Raw genomic sequence first — 21,044 nt, 5'->3', positions numbered from 1 at the left:
AGGATGATGCTTTTGAAAGAAATTGTTGGGGAAAACACACCAGGGTAACTTACCCCTCAGCTATGGGGTACCGGTGGGGATGAAACGAGACTAACTTTTCATATGCTCATTTACTTAGTAGTTATATTTTGCCCTAAAATTAACATGGAAGTAAAAACAACCGTTTTGATTTCATATCTTGAGGATCAATGTTCTATGGAACTTTTGAATATCTATTTTTTTCGGAGTCTTACCTGCCCTTATAACTGCAAGTCTATAGATTTTGGTCCCGTAGGGGTTAGTGCCGTCAGTGTACCTCATGCGGTGCACTGTAAGCATTACTTAGGGTTCTTTGCAGCGTCCCTCGGCCCCTAGCTGCAACCCCTTTCATTCCTATTACTGTAACTCCATTCATATTCTCTTTCTAATTACTTTCCTCCTGTTACACCTTTCAAATCTTCTTACTGTCAATTACAGTTTCAGCACTGAATGATCTCATAGGTCCCAGCGCTTGGCCTTTGGCCTAAATTCTATATTCTGTTCTGCTCTATACATTTTGGACCTGTGCTACAGCATCTGCTGCTATGCTGGAGAGTTGGTCCTCTTATCAACCTTTCTTTTCATTTTCTTCAGGGACATGGCATGTGACTTACATGGGCACTTCAGATATTAGGTATAGACCTTTGACCTAAAGTTAGTTTGTTTTGGGGCAAAACCCTACAGTTTCCCTGCTCCTGCTTCTACTGCGGTAAATCGAGGTGTACAACAGATAGTTCTTGCTGTTCTGCAAGCAGATATTGTGGTTCATAATGTCCTTTTGTGAGTGACAACTGAACTTAGCAAACTATGAATTTCAGGTTTGACAGGAACACTCCCAGCCCTCGCCCTGTTGACTTGAGAAAAACTTTGCCTGCTTTCTTGAGATACATTCGGGTTTGAAGACTGCATTCTAATGCACGTTGTTTTTCGTTTCAGACAAGTTCTCTCTCTCTCTCTCTCTCTCTCTCTCTCTCTCTCTCTCTCTCTCTGTCAAAATGTTTTGTCTGAATGATGTAAAATGCAGTCTTTGTTACCAGCGGACATTCGATCATCGTCTGTCTGGCATTCATAAGCTCTTGTTTTATAGTGCAGAAATACTGCATTGTTCAAAATAAAATACATTTTCTAAATGCATGTCAGGGAATAAAGTCTGTCAAGATATTGTTTTATATTTAAGGGCTGCTTCCTAAAAATTCTATAATTGGTTACCTTTTTTCCCTAAAATCGATATTCAGCAATTTAGTTAATTTCTGACAGTCATTTCACATAGAAATAATTTTAGAATATATTGTGAAAAATCATCACGGTCTTTTGAAAAAAAAGAAAAAGAGACTTTTTAATTATTTTCCGTTTTGGTTGGTGAGTATCGCTTGTCCTTTTGTACGCGGAGTATGGCGTTAACGAGGCTGCCAGTGTGATGTATTATGTAGAATGCCTCGCGTCGGAGCGCTCTGGATATTGTCTCACTGGTTTACAAGGCTTTATTGCGAACAGTTTGAGAGATTATCCGCTCATATGAGGTTCTCCCGCCTTTGAAATTTGATCATCGCTTCATTTATGATTTTGTTACCCATTGCAAAATATCCTTTATACTAACAAATATCTTATTTCCTAAAGAAATATTTAAAGAAGTAAATTCGTGCGAGCCAAGTGATAATAAGAATAATTGCATCTCCAAATATACTAACGTTGCTAATGACATTAGAAGGAAAGAGAATGCGAGGATGACTGTCACGTAAACGGTATATGTATTCAGGTCTTATGGGCAATACTTGCATGATTAGACTGGTAATGGAAGTCTCTCCTGCCATGTCTGTATTTGTTAGAAGTATTTGTTTGCTTTTTTTTTTTTTTTTTGAGACCCGAATTTATCCAGTTCTCTCCTTGATGCTGTGTTAGAAAAACGTTAAGTTAGCCCGTCCTATTGTATTTTCGCATAAAATAAATGGATTAGATAAAGCATTGTATTCTGTACATACATTTCCGGATGGTATTGCTGAAAAAAACTCACAATGATTCCCTCGTGTTGATATGGTTTTTTCTCGCGTCGTTTTTTCACTTGAAGAATATATAAAGGTCACTTCCACTGGTTACCGTTATTGTAATTTTTTGCCAAGAGTTATTGTTTGTTGAGAGAGAGAGAGAGAGAGAGAGAGAGAGAGAGAGAGAGAGAGAGAGAGAGAGAGGAGGGGGGGTTTTGGATATATGTTTTTTTCCCACGGAGAATGGTGATTCATCAAACTCACAAAGAGACAAATTATTTTTCCACGGAGAAAGGTGATTTATTATATTTACAAACAGACGGACAAACAGATTTTTTTTCCACGGAGAATGGTGATTTATTAAATTCACAGACAGACAGACTTTATTTTCCATGGAGAATGGTGATTTATTAAAATCACAGACATTATTTTTCTACAGAGAACAGTAATTTATTAAACTCACAGACATTATTTTTTCTACAGAAAATGGTGATTTATTAAAACCACAGACATTATTAATTTTTTCTACAGAGAACGGCGATTTATTAAACTCACAGACTGATTATTTTTCGTACAGAGAACGGCGATTTATTAAACTCAGACAAATTATTTTTTCTACAGAAGATGGTGATTTATTAAAGTCACAGACATTATTTTTCTGCAGAGAACGGCGATTTATTAAACTCACAGATTATTTTTTTCTACAGAAAATGGTGATTTATTAAAGTCACAAACATTATTTTTCCACGGAGACAGACAGACAGACAGAGAGAGTAAATGAATTTATGAATTCTATCCTAGAGTGATGTGAGAGACTTGTCTCCTGCACATTTAACCGATCCTCCTTGCTGGAATATGCGTGCGTGCACGCGCATGCCTGTAGATCGCTCCACGACAAGGATATTGCATTGCAAAGCTCGTTTGGTTTCGTGCCAGAATTTTCGAAAACCTTTTAGTAAAACGAACGAGGCTTCAAGTGCGTTTTTCAATCTTACGTGGAAGTTCATTCGCGTTTTCCCAAAATATAAACCTATATTTTTTTTTATTTTATTTACTGTTTTTGTCTCTTTCTGTCGTCTCAACTTACTTTGCTTTTTTTTTTGTCATTTATGTAAGTGGCTGCAAGGTTTCTAGAGGTAATTGTTTTTATGATGATACCTATAATATTACCCATTAAATTACATGATCCCACTTGACTTTTTTTATTCGTAACAATGAGACCAGACACCAATGGGGCCTCCATCAGGACGAAAATAAGATAATGGAAAGTATTTGTGTTTGAGGAAGGGCGGGGGAGGGGAGGAAGAGGACAAGGGGAAGGAGATGAGGGAAGGGGGAAGAGGGGGAGATGAGGGAAAGGAGATGAGGGAAGGGGGAAGAGGGAAAGGAGATGAGGGAAGGGGGAAGAGGGGAAGGGGATGAGGGAAGGAGATGATGAAGGGAAGGAGATGAGGGGAGGGGGATGAGGGAAGGAAAATGAGAATGAAGGGAAGGGAAGAGGGGAAGGAGATTAGGGAAGAGGGATGAGGAAATAGGGGAAGGAGATGGGGAAGAGGAGGAAGGAGATGAGAAGGGAAGGAGAGATGAGGGGAAGGAGGAAGAGGAGAAGGAGATGAGGGAAGAAAGGGGAGAAGAGGGGGAAGGAGATGAGGGAAGAGGGGAAGGAGATGAGAGAAGGGGGAAGAGGGGATGAGGAAGAGGGGGAAGAGAGGGAAGAGGGAAGGAGATGAGGGAAGGGGAAGGAGAGAGGAAGGAGGAAGAGGAGAAGGGGAGGAAGGGGAAGGGGAAGGAGGAAGAGGAGAAGGAGATGAGGGAAGGAGGAAGAGGGGGAAGGAGATGAGGGAAGGGGGACAAGGAGGGGAGGAAGGGATAGTAAGGTAAGGGAATTGTGGCTAGTAATGGCGAGGGGATTGGGTGCCCCTTCTGGAATGGAAGTGTGGAGAGGAGGGGGATCTCCCAACCCACGACGAGGAAGGTGGTGGTGCCATGACTCACCCACTACCCACCCACCCGTCCTGCCTCTGCGCCGTCGTCGGGATGCACCAGCACCACGCCACCACCACCACCACCAGCAGAAGCAGCAGCAGCAGCAGCAGCGGCGGCGGCGGCGGTGGTGGCGGCGGCAGCTATAGCAGACGCTGCTGCCCCGCCCCCCGTCCGTCTGTCAGTGGATGCGGTGGCTCTCCACATTGTGGTAGTGGTTGCGGAGTGGAGGCGGTGGTTGTGGAGTGGCGTTGGCGGCGGCGGCGGCGGTGGCGGCGGTGAGGTCCTGAGGGTGATCGGAAGGGCAGGAAGAAGTTTGTGATTGGGGGGAAGACTCGACTCGAAGTCAACAGAAACTCGAAAAAACCGACGATGATAACGAAAAACTTTTTACCGCTAATTTGACAGTTTTCGTCGTTTTTTAAAATTCGAGTGTTTCTTTTTGCCCGTTGTATAACAAAATCAGTTTTTTTTTAAGTCGGAATTAACCCTAAAACTATCAAAATCTTATTGTATTAATTTAACAGTTACCGTCGTTACTTAGATTCAAGTGTTTCTTTTTATGCCCGTTAAGGAACAAAAACAATTGTTTTGAAGCCGAAAGTAACCGAGGCGATCATAATAAAACTTATTGCGTATCACTGCATAATGCAGATACTCTTCACTCCCGAGTGAATGAATGAAAAACCCGATTTCGGCCGAAGGTGAATGACCCGGTTTAAAGACCCAGATGTCACGGAGTGGGGTTGTGGGGAGGGTGGGGGGGGGTGGGAGACGTCTTCTGTTATTCCCCCATTTACATTGTCTCATGGATATGGAAATCAGGTTTCCCCTTTGGGAGAGCCTTACTTAATTTGGTATTGCGTAATTAGCGAAATTTAATGCTATAAGGAATAAGTTTCTCTCTCTCTCTCTCTCTCTCTCTCTCTCTCTCTCTCTCTCTCTCTCTCTCTCTCTCAAAATGAGCATGTGTAAGTTTGTATGAAGTTGCACGTGTGATATTCTGTTAGTTTGATTTAATTTACGGAATTCGTTTTTCGAAATTTATCGACAATCCTTTCCTTTCAGTCATTTGTTTAGGTGTATTTTAATGAATTCAAAGATTTCTTAACAAATGTAGCATTCACTATGATGTTACGCGAGTGCCCCTGATTCTTTTACCTGGAAGAGAGAGAGAGAGAGAGAGAGAGAGAGAGAGAGAGAGAGAGAGAGAGAGAGAGTATGCAAAAGATATATTCCCATTACGCGGGTCCACGTTTCGACCCCCCACCACCTTCCCTTCGGCACAAAGTACGTTTGGTCCGAAATAGTTTTGAGTTTCTGTTGACTCGTACCCACGAGGCTCTCGATCCCCTGACCCAAGGCTCCATCTGCAACTCTCAGCCCGCCCACCAACCCACCCACCGCCCGCCACCCACTCACTCACTCACTCCTGAGCGCGTTAAAAGCCCTCGTTCTCTCTCTCTCTCTCTCTCTCTCTCTCTTTCTCTTTCTCTCCGTACCGCCGCTCGAAAAAGGGGGGACGGAAGCTGCCGTGATACGAAGAGGCTGACTTCGGATCTCGAACACCGAATGACGTCACTGCTGCTTCCTTATGGTGAGTAGAGCGACGATTTTATGATGTGATTGGTAGAAGAATGGTCCAAGATGTCTGATTCTCTGCCTTCCTAAATCCCTCCCTCCCTCCCTCCCTCCCTCTCCCTCGCCCACGTTGACAGTCTTTGGGGACATATGGTGCAATGGACTCGTGCCATTGTCGTTAATGTAACTTGATACGTGATGTTTTCCTGCCTTGGAGTTACCATTATCCCGCTTTGCTTTTGTTTTTTCCTTTATGGAAGATGAAAATGATATTAAAGTGAATGGAGAGAATAATGAATGACTGACAGTGGGGAGAATCGGATTACATCATCATCATCATCTTCCATCGTTCTCGTTATGGGTCTATTCCTTTCTTGCGGGTTAGGCCTCTGCATTTTATCAAATTAACTTCATTTCATACAGTTCAGTTATTATTTTTTATTTTATTTATTATTTTTTATGAGTGTGTTCCTTGCACGTTGAAAGATATTAATCCTCACTTATGTTCACAGAATATCTCCGCTTGGGAACATATAGACTCGAAATAATCGCAAAATTACATAATGAAAGCAGAAGTTGCGTAAGTTTTTTCAGGAATACATGATTTTCAGGAATACATGATGACTGTAAGTTATCATGTATTCCTGAAATAACTTGAAGATTAGTTGGGTGGCCTTGTAGAGAAATGGGAATACCTTGTTGCGCCGAAGCAGCAGTAACGAACGATAAAGCTTCCTGGAATTCGAGAGAGAAGGCTTTTCGCGGTGTTAGGAGAGGTTGGCACCTGGTTTTCCTCGCGGTACTGTGGCGCAACAGTTTACCGACTTCGATGACGTTTGAAGAATGCTTGCAAGGCACACCGGGGCAAGCAGTATTCTGTAAACCTTCGTTGTAATACTTTTGACGCCTGAGAATATTAGCATTGGTGAAAGAATTCGTAGTTACTCATAACATGAACTTAGTCTGAGATAAGGTCATCTCAGACTAAGTTCATGTAACATATTCCGAATATACGTAGATGAGGTACTTTGAACGTTGACTGGAAACGAGAGTTAGTCTTTAAAAGAGAACTTTGCCGAACATTGATTGTCAATGCAGTTGTTTCCTTCGACTGAAAACTTGGTGCTAGTGAAAGTATCCAATGCTTAGTGGATTTGCGTAAATTCTCCGATTTTCCATTGACACGAAATGTAACTAAACTCCTTTGCTCATTAAGAATCACGTAATCGTTCCAGTTCTTTCTAATAGAAGACGAATGACGGCCCAGATTTTTCGGTTGGGGTCGTTTAAATTCTCCAGTCTTATTGTTGCTATCATAGTTACCAATTTTACGTACATGCTCTGTACACTTTACGTATACGCTTTGTACATTTTCACTCAGCTCCTCACTTTCGCGAAGAGGCCGAATGGATTTGATAATAGTAATGACTTTTACGAAATAACTTGCCACCATAACGCCTGAAACGTTTTTTTTCTTTTTTCGGCTGGGCAATATCAGCGCACCTAATGTTGTAGATTATGAATGCAGAAATACGACATTTAACTCAAATATTGAATTCGAGAGTATTACTTTGTAGGATGGTAGTGCCTGATTGCATAAGAAAGTATGAATATATACATACATACATACATACATACATACATACATACATACATACATACATATATGTATATATATATATATTCCATATACATACATACATACATACATACATACATACATACATACATACATACATACATACATATGTGTGTTCATGTACCTGCTTGTTCATTATGATAAATGACATGCATTTTTGAGCTTAATATATATATATATATATATATATATATATATATATATATATATATATATATATATATATATATATATACATACATACATACATACATACTTATGTGTGTGATTATGTACCTGCTTGTTCATCATGATAAATGACATGCATTGTTAACTTAACTGCAAACAGTATGCAACGCAGCAATAAAAGAGATGCGACAAAAGATTTTCTATAAACAAATGAGGAGTTGCTTTCTAGTAAAAAAAAAAAAAAAAATTAAGAAACCAGACCATTTGAAATCTCTGGAAAGAAACTGGTCAGAGGACTGACATCTGAGTTGACTATACCCTCTACGATGGGAAGAATCAATAAAAGGCTAATGAAATGGTATAGCAGACTTTTGGTCATCCTTCGAGACCTGAATTAATAAACGGTGAAATGGAAGCCTGCTTGTGATGAAGAGTACAGTTGCGGTTTTTAGAAGAAGTAGGTTCCTGTTTTTCCTCAAAGAGTAAGTGGCCCAAAGTCAGCTCAGTGGTCTGGTTAAACTACTTAATGCTATTAGTAAGCGGCCAGTGCAACAGGATTCACGAAAGCTTTTAAAGTGATGTAGTGTCAAAGCTTCTGTTAGGTAATGTAAGAAGCGCAGCCTGGTTAATTGGGAGGTTAACATACACAGCATTATTTCCTTTGGACCAGAACCTAGAAAAAAGGCCAGTTACTTTCAGGAAGAAATGAGGCAACGGACTTTTATGAAGAAGTAAAGCAACGAACCTTTACTCTTGTACATACAAAATCCGAGTCAGTTTCATTAATATTTTTTCATTAATGTATAAATGTTAATTTTTGGGGGCCGATATAAAGCTATTCCCAAATGAGGAAATAAATTTGAAAGTGAAATACAGAAATACGGAAAGTGAATGGGAAATTACGAGATGAAAGTTCACAGACCTCTCGAAGTTACAGCTGTTAAAGTACGATAACATTCCTCAACCACTGTAATCTTCCTTCTTAGCGAGATCCGAGCTTCTAATCACCCATGTTCCTCTTAACACTAAGGAAAGAGAAATTTATGATAAGCATTAAAAGATACGAGAGTTTAATTAGCATCATTCTTGTCCGTACGACCTTTCGTCCCATCTTCTCTAAAGAGTGGGGCGCTCGACTTCCCCTTTCCATTTGAGAGAACTCTCCTCGTGTCTGTCAAGGTCCAGCTCCAACCTTTGGTTTTTCGAGGGAGAAATTCAAGTAAGATACTCTGATGAATTTCTTCAGAAGACTGCCGGGAATTTTTCCACGGCCGTACAGTTCGTCTTCATACCATACGTACCCTGTTGCTTCCCGAGTTTGTAATTTGAAAAGGCCAAGTAGACGGAACAGTTTTCTGACATGTCAAGCCGAAGTAGGAACGGTCTGACATTTTTGGTAGTCCTTTACTAACTGTATACATATGTAAATATATATATATATATATATATATATATATATATATATATATATATATGTATGTATATATAATATATGTATATATATACATACAGTATTATACTGTTACATTATATTGATGTCATGGAATGTCTTACGTATTTACATAAACACACACAGGCGCACCCACACACACACACACACACACATACACACATATATATATATATATATATATATATATATATATATATATATATATATATATATATACATATATACATACATATCTGTGTGTGTGTGTGAGAGAGAGAGAGAGAGAGAGAGAGAGAGAGAGGGGGTGGCCAAAAGTGAGTGAGTGAGTATAAATTGATGGGTATATATGCTCCTATTATCGAAAAATTGTTGAATTTTGTTGAAGGACGGATCGGGGTCATTTACCCTAACTGCTTCATCTGTGAGGGGAGATTCATTTGAAAAGGGGAAAAGCGCGAGAGAATTTCGAAAGAGGAAAATGGGTAATAATAAACCATAGAAATTATTTCATTGGAGTAACAATACGGACAAAAGGTGTGGAAGGCACTGAAATACTTTAGTTACACCTGGAATGAAAAATTTGGAACAGGTAAAAGGCCAATGGGTCTCTCTCTCTCTCTCTCTCTCTCTCTCTCTCTCTCTCTCTCTCTCTCTCTCTCTCTCTGTTTGAAGACATGGTGGGTGGATTCAGCTGGAGTGTGTTTTTGGTGGCGTTTTGCAGTTATGGATCTGTGTAAAATCTCTCTCTCTCTCTCTCTCTCTCTCTCTCTCTCTCTCTCTCTCTCTGAAGAGACTGTGGGTGGATTCAGCTAGAGTGCGTTGTCAGTGGTGCGTTGCAGATTTAGCTCTCTCTCTCTCTCTCTCTCTCTCTCTCTCTCTCTCTCTCTCTCTCTCTCTCTCTCTCTAATACACACACACACACACACACGCACAAGGACGCCCGTACAAATAAGTAAACACATGCAAACAGAATGTATCCCAGTTTTTCATCATCACCTTCACTTCATCATTTTCTCATTTATCGCCTTTGTTCTCCCATAGAACTGTACATCATTTTCTTTGTTTCTTTGTTATCCAGAATGAACATCCTTCCATGCTTTCCTTTGTTATCTCTGTTCGTTTTATTTCAGTTCGTCCTCTGAGTGTTGCCTTTTGTAATGATGATCATGACGTATAATGATTTTTGTAATTCGTCAGCTTCTTTCTGTTGATGTCGATCGCGTCTGGGTCAGGTCCAGAGCGCCAGCCAGCCAGAGTTCGCCCTCGTTGTTACCTATTCGTCGATATGTGTATTGGATAATCTTCTGTTGTCAGAGCTGATTGACAATCATCTGTGTAGCTCCGTTGACCTTTTCGTGCTGTTTGCTTCGTATGTTTGTTTGTTATATCAACTTTCTTCATTTCCGTCGTTGGTCTCTTTTCTTTGCTTCTGTTCTGTTGCGTGATATCGCATCAGACTTCCTGTGCATTTGTTTACTTTGATTTTTAATTTTCTCGTTTTCTTTGTGCTTGCGTCCGCCGTTCTTTGTCTTCTTTCTTCTAGAGTTTCATTCTCCTTCGTTGTCTTTGTCCTTGGTCCTGGTCTTTGTTTTTTTTAATTTTCATTCTTTATGCGTTCGCGCGTGTTCGTATGTCAGCTCATTCATGATACCAATATTCTTGAAGTGCCCAAAACGCTAAGCGGTTGCAGAGTTATCTTCTGTACTATCGTCACCCCGTTGTCTGAGATTTTATTCACATTTTCTTATCGTGCTCTCTCTTCTGCACATTTCTTTGTTATTCTTCGAGTCTTTGAGTACATTTTTATTGTGTCCTTTCGTTTGTAGTTAGTTCTTCATGTTGCTTTTTCTCTTGTTTATACGTGAGCTTTGCCTTTGATAGCTATAGCTTGAGTTTGTTTTTCATTTTTAGAGCTGTTCATTAAGTGCCTTATCTTAAGATTCTCAAAATGTATTGGTATATACTTGTGGATTTGTTCTTATAATTTCACCAATGGCCGTTGCCCATACGAGCATCCGTGTTGCCTCTTTTAGCGTGTCTTGTTTCCTCTCTACATACAAGGCATGTATGAATGTGTATAATTATCGGATGATGTTCGACAGTGTTATCTGAACGTACTTTTCCCTCTTACTTAGAAGGGACTGGCAAAATTGTTCACACCTTCTCAGAAAATGTATGTCATCCATGGAAATATGAGCCCTGATTTTATCTTTTTCAGAAAAAATCTTGTAAGAACACTATCGTGAGCCAATTGGCAAGATAGTTAGAAACGATACCGTAAGGAAAATTAGGTAAGTTCCGTACGTAGGCGAGATAATGATGAGGAGTGACATAGTTGCCTTGGACATGACTCTGGCACGACCTCAGTGAGAATAGTAAATGATTCTGTCAGCTGGGCCCCTTTGAGCACGAACAGAGTTAGAAAGTTAGAAGACACATAGGTACTTGGATGAGAACTGTGAGACGGGAGGCTGGACATGCGTGGAGATTTACGGAAGACAAAGCGCCGGAAAAACATAAGTGGCGACATTTCACGGAGGTCCTTTGTGTCACGTGTCGTTGGAGACGAAGATGATGTAAGGATCAAGTGCAGTAAATTCATCATTAAGCAGAACGGAACAGTGTTGTGAGGCATAAAACTGGAGGGCATCCAAGATAATGAAACATGCCGTTCATCAAACTGGAATGATGTCCAAATCCTTAAAAAAAAGGGATTTTGAAATTCAGTCATGGCCTGCTGTAAAAATGAATAATGACTCAAGTTTTAATCCTGAATTATATGCCTGGGTGGTGAATCCAGAACCTGACATACGTTTATAACCAAAGGAAATCGTAAAAGGTTTAATTCGATGATGTCTTGGTTCTGGAGCCGTAAGTAGGAAATGAGGTTCGGAGGTAACTTAATCTTTTCAACGGGTAAATTATGTCTAGGAAGTTCAGTTTTTCTCTGGTTTATAAATAGAACTGATTACAGAAACGTGCATCTGTTTTCCAGAAGATAACAATTTGAGTACAAATCTTTAATAGGAAAATTACTAGGTACGTAGGTATTAACGACGTTTATCCGATCATATTGCGCACATCATAAGCGAAACACCTACCTGATTCAGCATTCTAATAATATCATTACTTTCAGTGATGAGATAGTGATTGCCATTTTGCTATTTAAACTTCTGATTAACTTATTTTCAATGCGCAAAAATTTGTGTGAGCTAACTGTTGGAATTTCATCAGTATTGTTCGCTGTTTACTTAATTACATAGGCATAAGGTATTAGGTAGACTCTTGCGAAATTTGATATTTTACTGATCGTTTGCTTTCTCCGTCAGTTCGATTTTTTTATTTTTTTATTTTGATTTCGTTCCTTTTGCCATTATCTTTTCAAGTATTTTCAGTTTCCCTTGGCAGTCATGTAATCTATGTACTTTTCATATAATCATATGCTGCCTGAAAGCCGTTTGGTAATGTAGATAATGCGATTCGGTTCTTGGTCTTTTATGACCTCATTCTCTCTGCTTCGTCCGTTGGTTAAATCTTTGAACTTTCCACCCGGACGTTGTTCTTCTTCTTTCAGCTTTCTTTGTTACTATTATCTTTCATTGTTTTGTATTCAATATGGTCCCTCGTGGCTGCATGCTCATCCGAAGTCCCAGAAGCCTACCCCCCTCTCTCTCTCTCTCTCTCTCTCTCTCTCTCTCTCTCTCTCTCTCTCTCTCTCTCTCTCTCTCTCTTCGTGCCCATTGTACCAGCAGCCGTTGGCATCGCTACTTACACAACAATTTTCCCTTCTGCGTATAAAGCTCATTACGTTTCAACCAGGTGGATGGCTTCCCTTGGGAGGTATTTCATATCTTTTTTTGAGATACCTTTCAAAAGAATCAAATAAGCATGACAGTGTATTTCTATACAGAATACGTTTGCGTGCGTTCTTCTCTCTCTCTCTCTCTCTCTCTCTCTCTCTCTCTCTCTCTCTCTCTCTCTCTCGTTTGTGTCTTATTTGTTGTCTGTGTGAATTCCCGGGTTAATGTAGCATAAACAAGTTTCAGTTCGTTTTAATGGAACCTTAGATTTTGCAGATGCGAAGCATTTTGCGGATTTTATTTTTCCAAGAAGAGGGGTTATCAGATTCTTCCCGGGAGGGGAGTAAGAGACTTGAATATGAAAAAGAATGCCATGTTATTATTTATATGGAAAAAGCTTCAAGTTATTTATATTTCTACTTTACTTCGAACGTGTCCTTGTATATTTTATGTGTGCATTTTCTCTAGACCTGACTAGCTGAAAACCTTCGTAGCTAGTGAACAGGACACATGACATAAATCCTGCAAATCTTATTAAGTTGTCACGTAGATTTATTTGAAAGGTAAAGAAACACAACACTTACTTTTTAGAGCTGAGATGTTGCCCGTTTTCTGTGATCAGGGAGCATGTAAGCAAAGCTACCTGTTGATGACAGTCCTAATTAAAGCACTGAGATAAGCTTTTCTGCTTCCAGGTAGGCGTTTGCGGCAGAAGTTCCGAGTATTAAAAACATGCGCGCTAGTGCCTCTGTTTTGTACAAAGCCACGAAGATCTTCGCAGTTATAGGCTTTGTCATTTAACAGTAAGTATACAGAGGAAAAGGAGGATTTCTTTGAACACACGCACGCACGCACACACATCTTACATACATAAAAGTATATGCACACACACACACACACACACACACACACACATATATATATATATATATATATATATATATATATATATATATATATATATATATATATATATATATATTATCTTGACTCTTTCTACGATAATGGTGACAGGAAACCTATGATACACATATAGACATGGACGCGTGTAAATGTGTGTATGTACAGTATATATATATATATATATATATATATATATATATATATATATATATATATATATATATATATATATATTTTATATATACATCCATGAAGCTACAAATGTCGCTTAATATCCAATTCACGCTACTTTGGGAATATCCTGATGGGGAATTAACACCGAAGGGGAATTTTTAAATTGATAAATGGATCGGGACCGCCGGGTCTCGACCCCTCGACACGGAAACTTCCAGCGACTCCATTCGACGGTCAAACCATTGAGCCACCAAGAGATATTCTCGAAGTAGCGTGAATTGGATATTAAGCGACATTTGTAGCTTTACGAATACATATATATATATATATATATATATATATATATATATATATATATATATATATATATATATATATGTGTGTGTGTGTGTGTGTGTGTGTGTATGTATATGTCTGTGTGTGTGTGTACACATTTACACGCGTTCATGTCAGTATGTGTATCATAGGTTTCCTGTCACCATTATCCTAGAAAGAGTCAGTTTAACATACATTCCACTCAAAGTGAATTCCCGGAGGTACTTCTCCGTTGAAAGGTCCCCTTCCTCCGACTTTTTCGGCTGTTGCTTCCAAGATCTGTTGAATATGCAATCTCGCTTGAGCGTACCGGGCCTCCCCTTTCGCGGGTAATATTTAGAAAAGGATGTCTATGTTGAACACTTCTTAGTTCCCACTTCTGAACTGTGACTCTGACACACGTCTTTTGTCGAGTCGTATGATTTGAAAGTGAGTTTGCCGTCATCCGTAGAGACAAACCAATCGCTTTTGCTGTTCCATCTTGGTTTTCCCAGGTAAAAAAAAAATATCCTTGCTTGTTTCGGTTGGTTATGAAATCATTTTAGATTATAAAAAGTCATGGGGACTTCTTATAGATGCAAAACAAATTCACTGTCCTACCACACTTTGTTATAACATAAAAAGTATTTTGTAAAGGATATAATGGTAACAAATCTGTCAACATTTTTGGTCGCTTGGAGGTCTCTCACCTTCCTTTCCATTCAGTTGTTGTTTAACATATTAAGAGCACCTGTGCCACTATCAGTGGCTATTTGAGTCACATCACGTACCCAGTTTAGATGTTTTACTCTAGATAATGTTCATAGTAGTAGTAAGCTTTCACTGAATACAGTGACAAGTGTGAATAGAGTAGGAAGTACAACTCTTACTCGCTGGTCTAGATAACCTGCAATTTTGTCATTGCTTCATAGGAGACAATACACTTGCAGTACCTTTGTATATATATATATATATATATATATATATATATATATATATATATATATATATATATGTGTGTGTGTGTGTGTGTGTGTGTGTGTGTGTGTGTGTGTGTGTATCAGTTAAGCACGGGTTACCCCGTTATATGATTTTCACCATGAAAAACCACTACAAAATGTGTATTTTTGCCAAATTTTACCCAGAAGTGGAAGTTAATAAATTGATGACCAAAATTACTGACAGTCCCCTAGTTGACGTTTTAAGGGAAGTTTCAAAGAAAAATCCTCAGTCGCAATGCTTCTGAGTAGTTGATTTACATGGGTTACCGATGACTGCATTTTATTATTAATTTTACTATCTGTTTGCTCATAAGTGTACCCCGTTTTTTTCGTTTACTTCCTTCATGTACTGGCATTAATTTTGTGGAAAAAGTTAAGTATACCTTAGTTTAACCAGACCACTGAGCTGATTAACAGCTGTCCTAGGGCTGGCCCGAAGGATTAGATTTATTTTACGTGGCTAGGAACCAATTGGTTACCTAGCAACGGGACCTACAGCTTATTGTGGAATCCGAACCACATTATAGCGAGAAATGAATTTCTATCACTAGAAATAAATTCCTCTAATTCTTCATTGGCCGGTCGGAGATTCGAACTCGCGGCCAGCAGAGTGTTAGCTGAGAACGGAATCCACCTTCCCAACGAGGAACAATTTTGTGGAAACTTGGCTGTCATTTCAGTAATAGTTTTATATTTGTCATGCAAATTTTACGCATTATTATTATTATTATTATTATTATTATTATTATTATTATTATTATTATTATTATTATTATTATTATTATGTTCGTATTAAAATAACCTAGTTGAAAATATCTTATCAGAGAGTACCTCAAGTTACACTCCCACTATATTCTGGAACAATCTCAGGTCAATGCCGGTGTAACTGACTGATAAGATAATTTGGTCGTAATGTAGTTGTAATCCAAAGGCTTGAGATATTACCCTTTGAAGGAGGTCAGAGTAATCTCTTTAGGTTAGAACCAGTATTGACAGTGAGAGAGAGAGAGAGAGAGAGAGAGAGAGAGAGAGAGTTCAAGTTATATTTTGCTTACTTGATTAGAGTCATGGTGTCACTAACTAGCTGTGGGGTCATCTGAATATGCACATTGTTTTCTGCCTTGCCGTAAGTGGTAACCATTTTACCATTGTTCTCAAAATTTGGGTTGTTTCATGTTCTTTGTTCCGTAGTCTTTATACTATAACCTTCCAGTCTTTGTTTTGAATTCGCTTGCTTGACCGTGCACTCATTAGCATATCTGTTGTTTTAAAGATGTTTTAGCTTATGTTTTCTTACTGATATCGTTGTCCATTTATTATATTAGTAATTAATTATATATATTCATTTAGTTGCTCATTGAATTTTATTTATTGTCTGTTTTATATATGAACTTGTTTCTTTCTCCGTATATGGGCAGTCTGCTCTGTGGAAGTTTGCTATTCAGTAATAATAATAATAATAATAATAATAATAATAATAATAATAATAATAATAATAATAATAATAATAATATCACCCAAGCAGGAGAGAGAGAGAGAGAGAGAGAGAGAGAGAGAGAGAGAGAGAGAGAGAGAGAGAGAGAGAGAGATCTGATGATCGGTTCCATCTCACCGGCGGTGATTGAGTAGTACCTCGTCAAGGCCCTTCCCTGTTTGAACTTACATACTCCAAACTGCAATTATAGAGAGCAATGATGTTGAACCTGACTTCAGAACTGAATACAAGGTGCCAGATCGAGTTAGAATTTGACCCTGCGTTAGCGTTGTTGAAATGGCCGGTGGCACTGCATCTAGACTCATCCGGTAGGATATCCGGCAAGTTGTTTACTTTGTGCTTGAATATATGTAATGGTTAATTATTAATAGTTGAGATATGGTGGGGTAGGCAGTTCCATAGGTTAGAGGCTGTGGGGACACATGATAATGCTCGAGTAATATCGTCTGGGTTATGATAGCAGAGTAGGTTGAGGTAACGAGCTTCAGACACCAGTTCTTGGATTTTGGTGGAATTGGAGGGCAAAGGTTTCCGGCTTAAATGGGCTGTTGATATATTCGGAATCAAGCTGTTTTAATGCTGCAGATGTATTGAATTTTGTAGAGTTCATGTCTACAATAGATGCTACTTAATTTCACTGCTTTCAGCCTAGCACAGTAGGGAAGGTAGTGGAAATTGTCAGGCTTTTTTGTAATATTATTTAGTAACCCCCTTCATCCTATCTATTCGGCCATAGTTACTGGGCGTGTGTGTGTTGGGGTTGGGGGTGGGGACTATATTGGGAGAGCAATGGTCTATGATTAGTCTAATCCAGTGGTTCTCAACCTTTTTTGGCCACATGCACCCTTTCACCATATGTCAGAATGTCATTCCCCCCACCCGATTTCCAAAAACTAACACAAACACACAAGCTAGCGGAGAGAAAGCCCAGCTTGACCTTAAGTAGTGAGGACCCATGCACACTGCTTCTTGTGTGATCTATCATCCTAGAGTCAATTTGAGCTTGCCAGTCTGTGGTCACAATTCTCTCCCTGAAACTGAAATTCCCCCTGGTTGAGAACAATTAGCTCTAATCACAGTCACCCATTGCGTGCGCATGGTGTGTTAGTCTCTCTCTCTCTTTTTTTTTTTTTTTTTTTGTAAATGTTCTTAGTATCCAAGCTGACTGTCTACGACAGTTTGCTATGATTCCGTGGATATGAGTAAACCACGTTAACTCGGCGGTGATGATGACTCAGATCCTTTCGTTCGTGTTTATTACAATGGCATTTCCATCTAGACCAAGATAATGATCAAAATTCGATTTTTCTTACTGAAGTGTATGCGCTGGAATTTATCCCCGTTAAAGGTTGCCGTGTTCTTTTGTGCCCTGGATAGACTATACTGTCTGGTTCATTTTGAATCTGATAAGGTTTTGAAGGTTGTTATCAATTTCTCTAATCGGTTTAATAAAGAGAACGGGGCCGCTATCAGTTCCCTGAGCGACACCCGATATGTTTCTGGCTTGTTTGGATAATGACCCATTAGTTGATTTGAAAGGAGATTATGTTGCCTGGCTCCTACGGATCCGCCTATTGGGTTTTTTATTTATTTGTTATTATTTTTTTTAGTTCCTTGAATAGTATGAAGCGGTCAAGTTCGTCAAAGGTCTCGGTGGAATTGAGATAAATAGTGCCAAGTTCACTGCCTGATTCTAGGATTCTGACTGTTGATTGATGGCTTATCTGAATACCATACCTTTCCCCTTTATAAATCTATGTTGGTTAGTGGAGAGGAGATCGTTATTACTTAGACTTTTGATGATTGCTCTCATGATTTTCTCCAAAAATTTTCATAAGGCAGTTTGTTAACGATTGAAGACTGATGATATCGAGAGATAGCTTTCACTTGGCATTACTGTTGAAGAAGTGATTTTTGCCATGTCATTATTCGTTAACGATTATTTCCATAGGAGAGAGATGAGTCTCCTCAGTTCGCTTTTGAATGATCGCTATAGCATTGCCGGGAAATGGTTTGGTCCGACCGCAGAGTTAAGTTCATGTGTCGATTTCCTTGTCAATCATTTCCGCCGTCAAGTCAGTATTTTGCAGTGACGGGAGATCGTTGCCACTTAGGCTGAAGAATGTGATTGGATCCTCTCTCCCCTGATTCGGGTCTTGGGCCGAACAGACGCTTGAGAACTGCATTGACAGGCATTTGCAAATCTGTTCTGGTGTTGGGATAAGGGATCCATTTGCACTGACAGGCCCATGTCCACTCTTAGCCCTTTGATGTTTGTGTGCCTATGAGAAGAGCGTAGCCAAAAATGTTCATGCGTGAGTTGCCACTAAGAGCGACATAGAATTATTTTCAGACCTTTCACTCATCAAGTGATATTTTCATGTGAACTGAAATATAGATGTTATAGAAGAACAATGACTTTGATAACAAAAAAAAAAGTTCCAGGAAAAATCAACATTTTTATTTGAAAAAAAAAGCTTTAGCTGTTTCAAATGAAACCTTTCCTCGGAATGAAGATTGGAAGGTTAAACAAACTGTGGTCAAAATGATTAAGATATCAAATTAGTTTCTGCCTCCCTTCCTTTTAACCGTCTCCCCAAGTGTAAAGTCACTTCTAATTGCTATTTTTTTTTTTTTTTTTGTACCCGCTTCAGCTTGAGAGAATTTAGCCATTGTAATGGGATCTTTAAATGTTGGGTACGTTTTACGTTTGTGTCAGATACTTTCTTTCGTTAAACTATCACGCGTACTTTTGAATACAAATCAGAAATGGACGGAACATCCTTCACACGTAAAGCATAATGAAATTTAATGATAATGATTTTTTTTTTATAAAGGCTATAGTTAAGAATTTATGAAGTACGGGGGAATAAGTTAATTTAAAAATGTCGTTCATTAGACTCCATGTTTCCAAACTTATGTAATGGATGCAATTGCAAGAAGCCTTGTTTGTACAGTCTATTTCCGACAACGTTAGATATCACACTACACGGCCCAACTTCATTATCTCTCACGAGATCATGTTTCTCTCTCTCTCTCTCTCTCTCTCTCTCTCTCTCTCTCTCTCTCTCTCTCTCTCTCTCTCCCTGACTAACGTTTGTACCTCTCTCTCTCTCTCTCTCTCTCTGACTAACGTTGGTAATTTTGCGAGGCATATTCTTTTCATGTCTGAAAAATTTCCTTGTATAACACTGAGCTGAGCAAGCAGCTGTGCAGATATGGCCTATCGTGGTTTACGAGGAAATTCATTTCCTGTCATTTTTTTTTTAAGTGTCTAAATACAGTAATCTTTAAGCGAGCTTCCAGTTGCCATTAAAACGAATTAGGCATTACAAAAAGTGTAGCCAAAAAGAAGGGAGCAGAGACGGGGAAGAAGTGGCAGACGGTTAAAAATACTAGTCACAATTAACAAGAACGCCGCTAGGTAGTGAGGAAAAAATGCTTTTTGTCTCGGCTGCGCTAATTTCGCGTGCCGGCGTTGCCACAGTAAGTATTGCGCTGTGTTCGAGGATATTTTATTTTTGTTAATATTAAGGCGCGTACTCATCACACGCTTGTTTAACTTCCACATAAATACGGCCACCTCATTAATAAATCTTCCGGTTTACGTCTGTCAAAATGAATCTTATTGTACACTCTGTTTAAGGTGTCGGTGTATGAATCTATTCAATTAAAAATGCTGGGAAAATACGGAAGGAAATTGTCACTGTTGATCGTTCGTCGTGATAAATGCTGGGATTGGGCTATAGGATTAGTAAGGCCGTCAGGACAGTAGTACATATGAATTTCTTACATTAAGTTTAATGCTTTTTCAAGATGTAGGCCTATATATATGTATGTATATATATACATATATATATATATATATATGTATAAATATATAAATATGTATAAATATATAAATGTTATATATATGTTACAGTCAAACTGTGAAATCAGTCATTTCGTGAAATGACTGAAATTTCAGGCAGATAGCGAGATGCACTTAGGGACATTTGATCCCCAGGAGCTAGTACTAAACACGTCGAAATACATTTGACCCCCAGGGACTAGTACTAAACCCGGCGAAACAGTGTAGGTGACTCACTGTTTCGCCGTGTTTAGTACTAGCTCCTGGGGGGATCAAATGTCCCCTAAGTGCATTTCGGTATCTGCCTGAAATTTCAGTCATTTCACGAAATGACTGATTTCACAGTTTGACTGTAACATATATACATATATATGTGTGTGTATAAAACTGAATCACGAAAATATGTAACGTGACGAATGCTGCTAAGTAAAGGACTAGTGTAAATCGAAAGGCCTTGCAGCACGCCATCGTTTCTCTTTCCTTCGAGGATTTTGTCCATACCAACCCAGCCTTATCAGTAAGGGCCGGGATCGACCCCAGCCAAAGCATCGCGAATTAGACCCGTTCTCCTGAAAAATACTTACTGCGTATGTTGATGTAGTTAATCGCCAGGAAGTTTTGCACTCTCTGGAGTTCCCCACCTCTGTAGGGAAGGTGTGTGTATGTATATACATATATATATATATATATGTATATATATATATATATATATATATATATATAT

General features: G+C 39.0%; 1 protein-coding gene across 1 annotated transcript in view; it reads right to left on the bottom strand.

Annotated features, from left to right (window-relative positions):
• The window catches only part of LOC136851641 (androgen-induced gene 1 protein-like), a 136,747-nt gene extending 132,557 nt beyond the window's left edge, over positions 1-4,190 (bottom strand). Inside the window, exon 1 of the mRNA XM_067126042.1 lies at positions 4,011-4,190. Within this exon, the coding sequence (XP_066982143.1) occupies positions 4,011-4,190 (180 nt within the window). The remainder of the gene's footprint in view (positions 1-4,010) is intronic.
• Between the last annotated feature and the right edge of the window lie 16,854 nt (positions 4,191-21,044).

This window comes from Macrobrachium rosenbergii, chromosome 3, assembly GCF_040412425.1.
Source record: "Macrobrachium rosenbergii isolate ZJJX-2024 chromosome 3, ASM4041242v1, whole genome shotgun sequence".
NCBI lineage: Eukaryota > Metazoa > Arthropoda > Malacostraca > Decapoda > Palaemonidae > Macrobrachium > Macrobrachium rosenbergii.
This window is presented reverse-complemented; position numbering and strand designations above follow the sequence as displayed.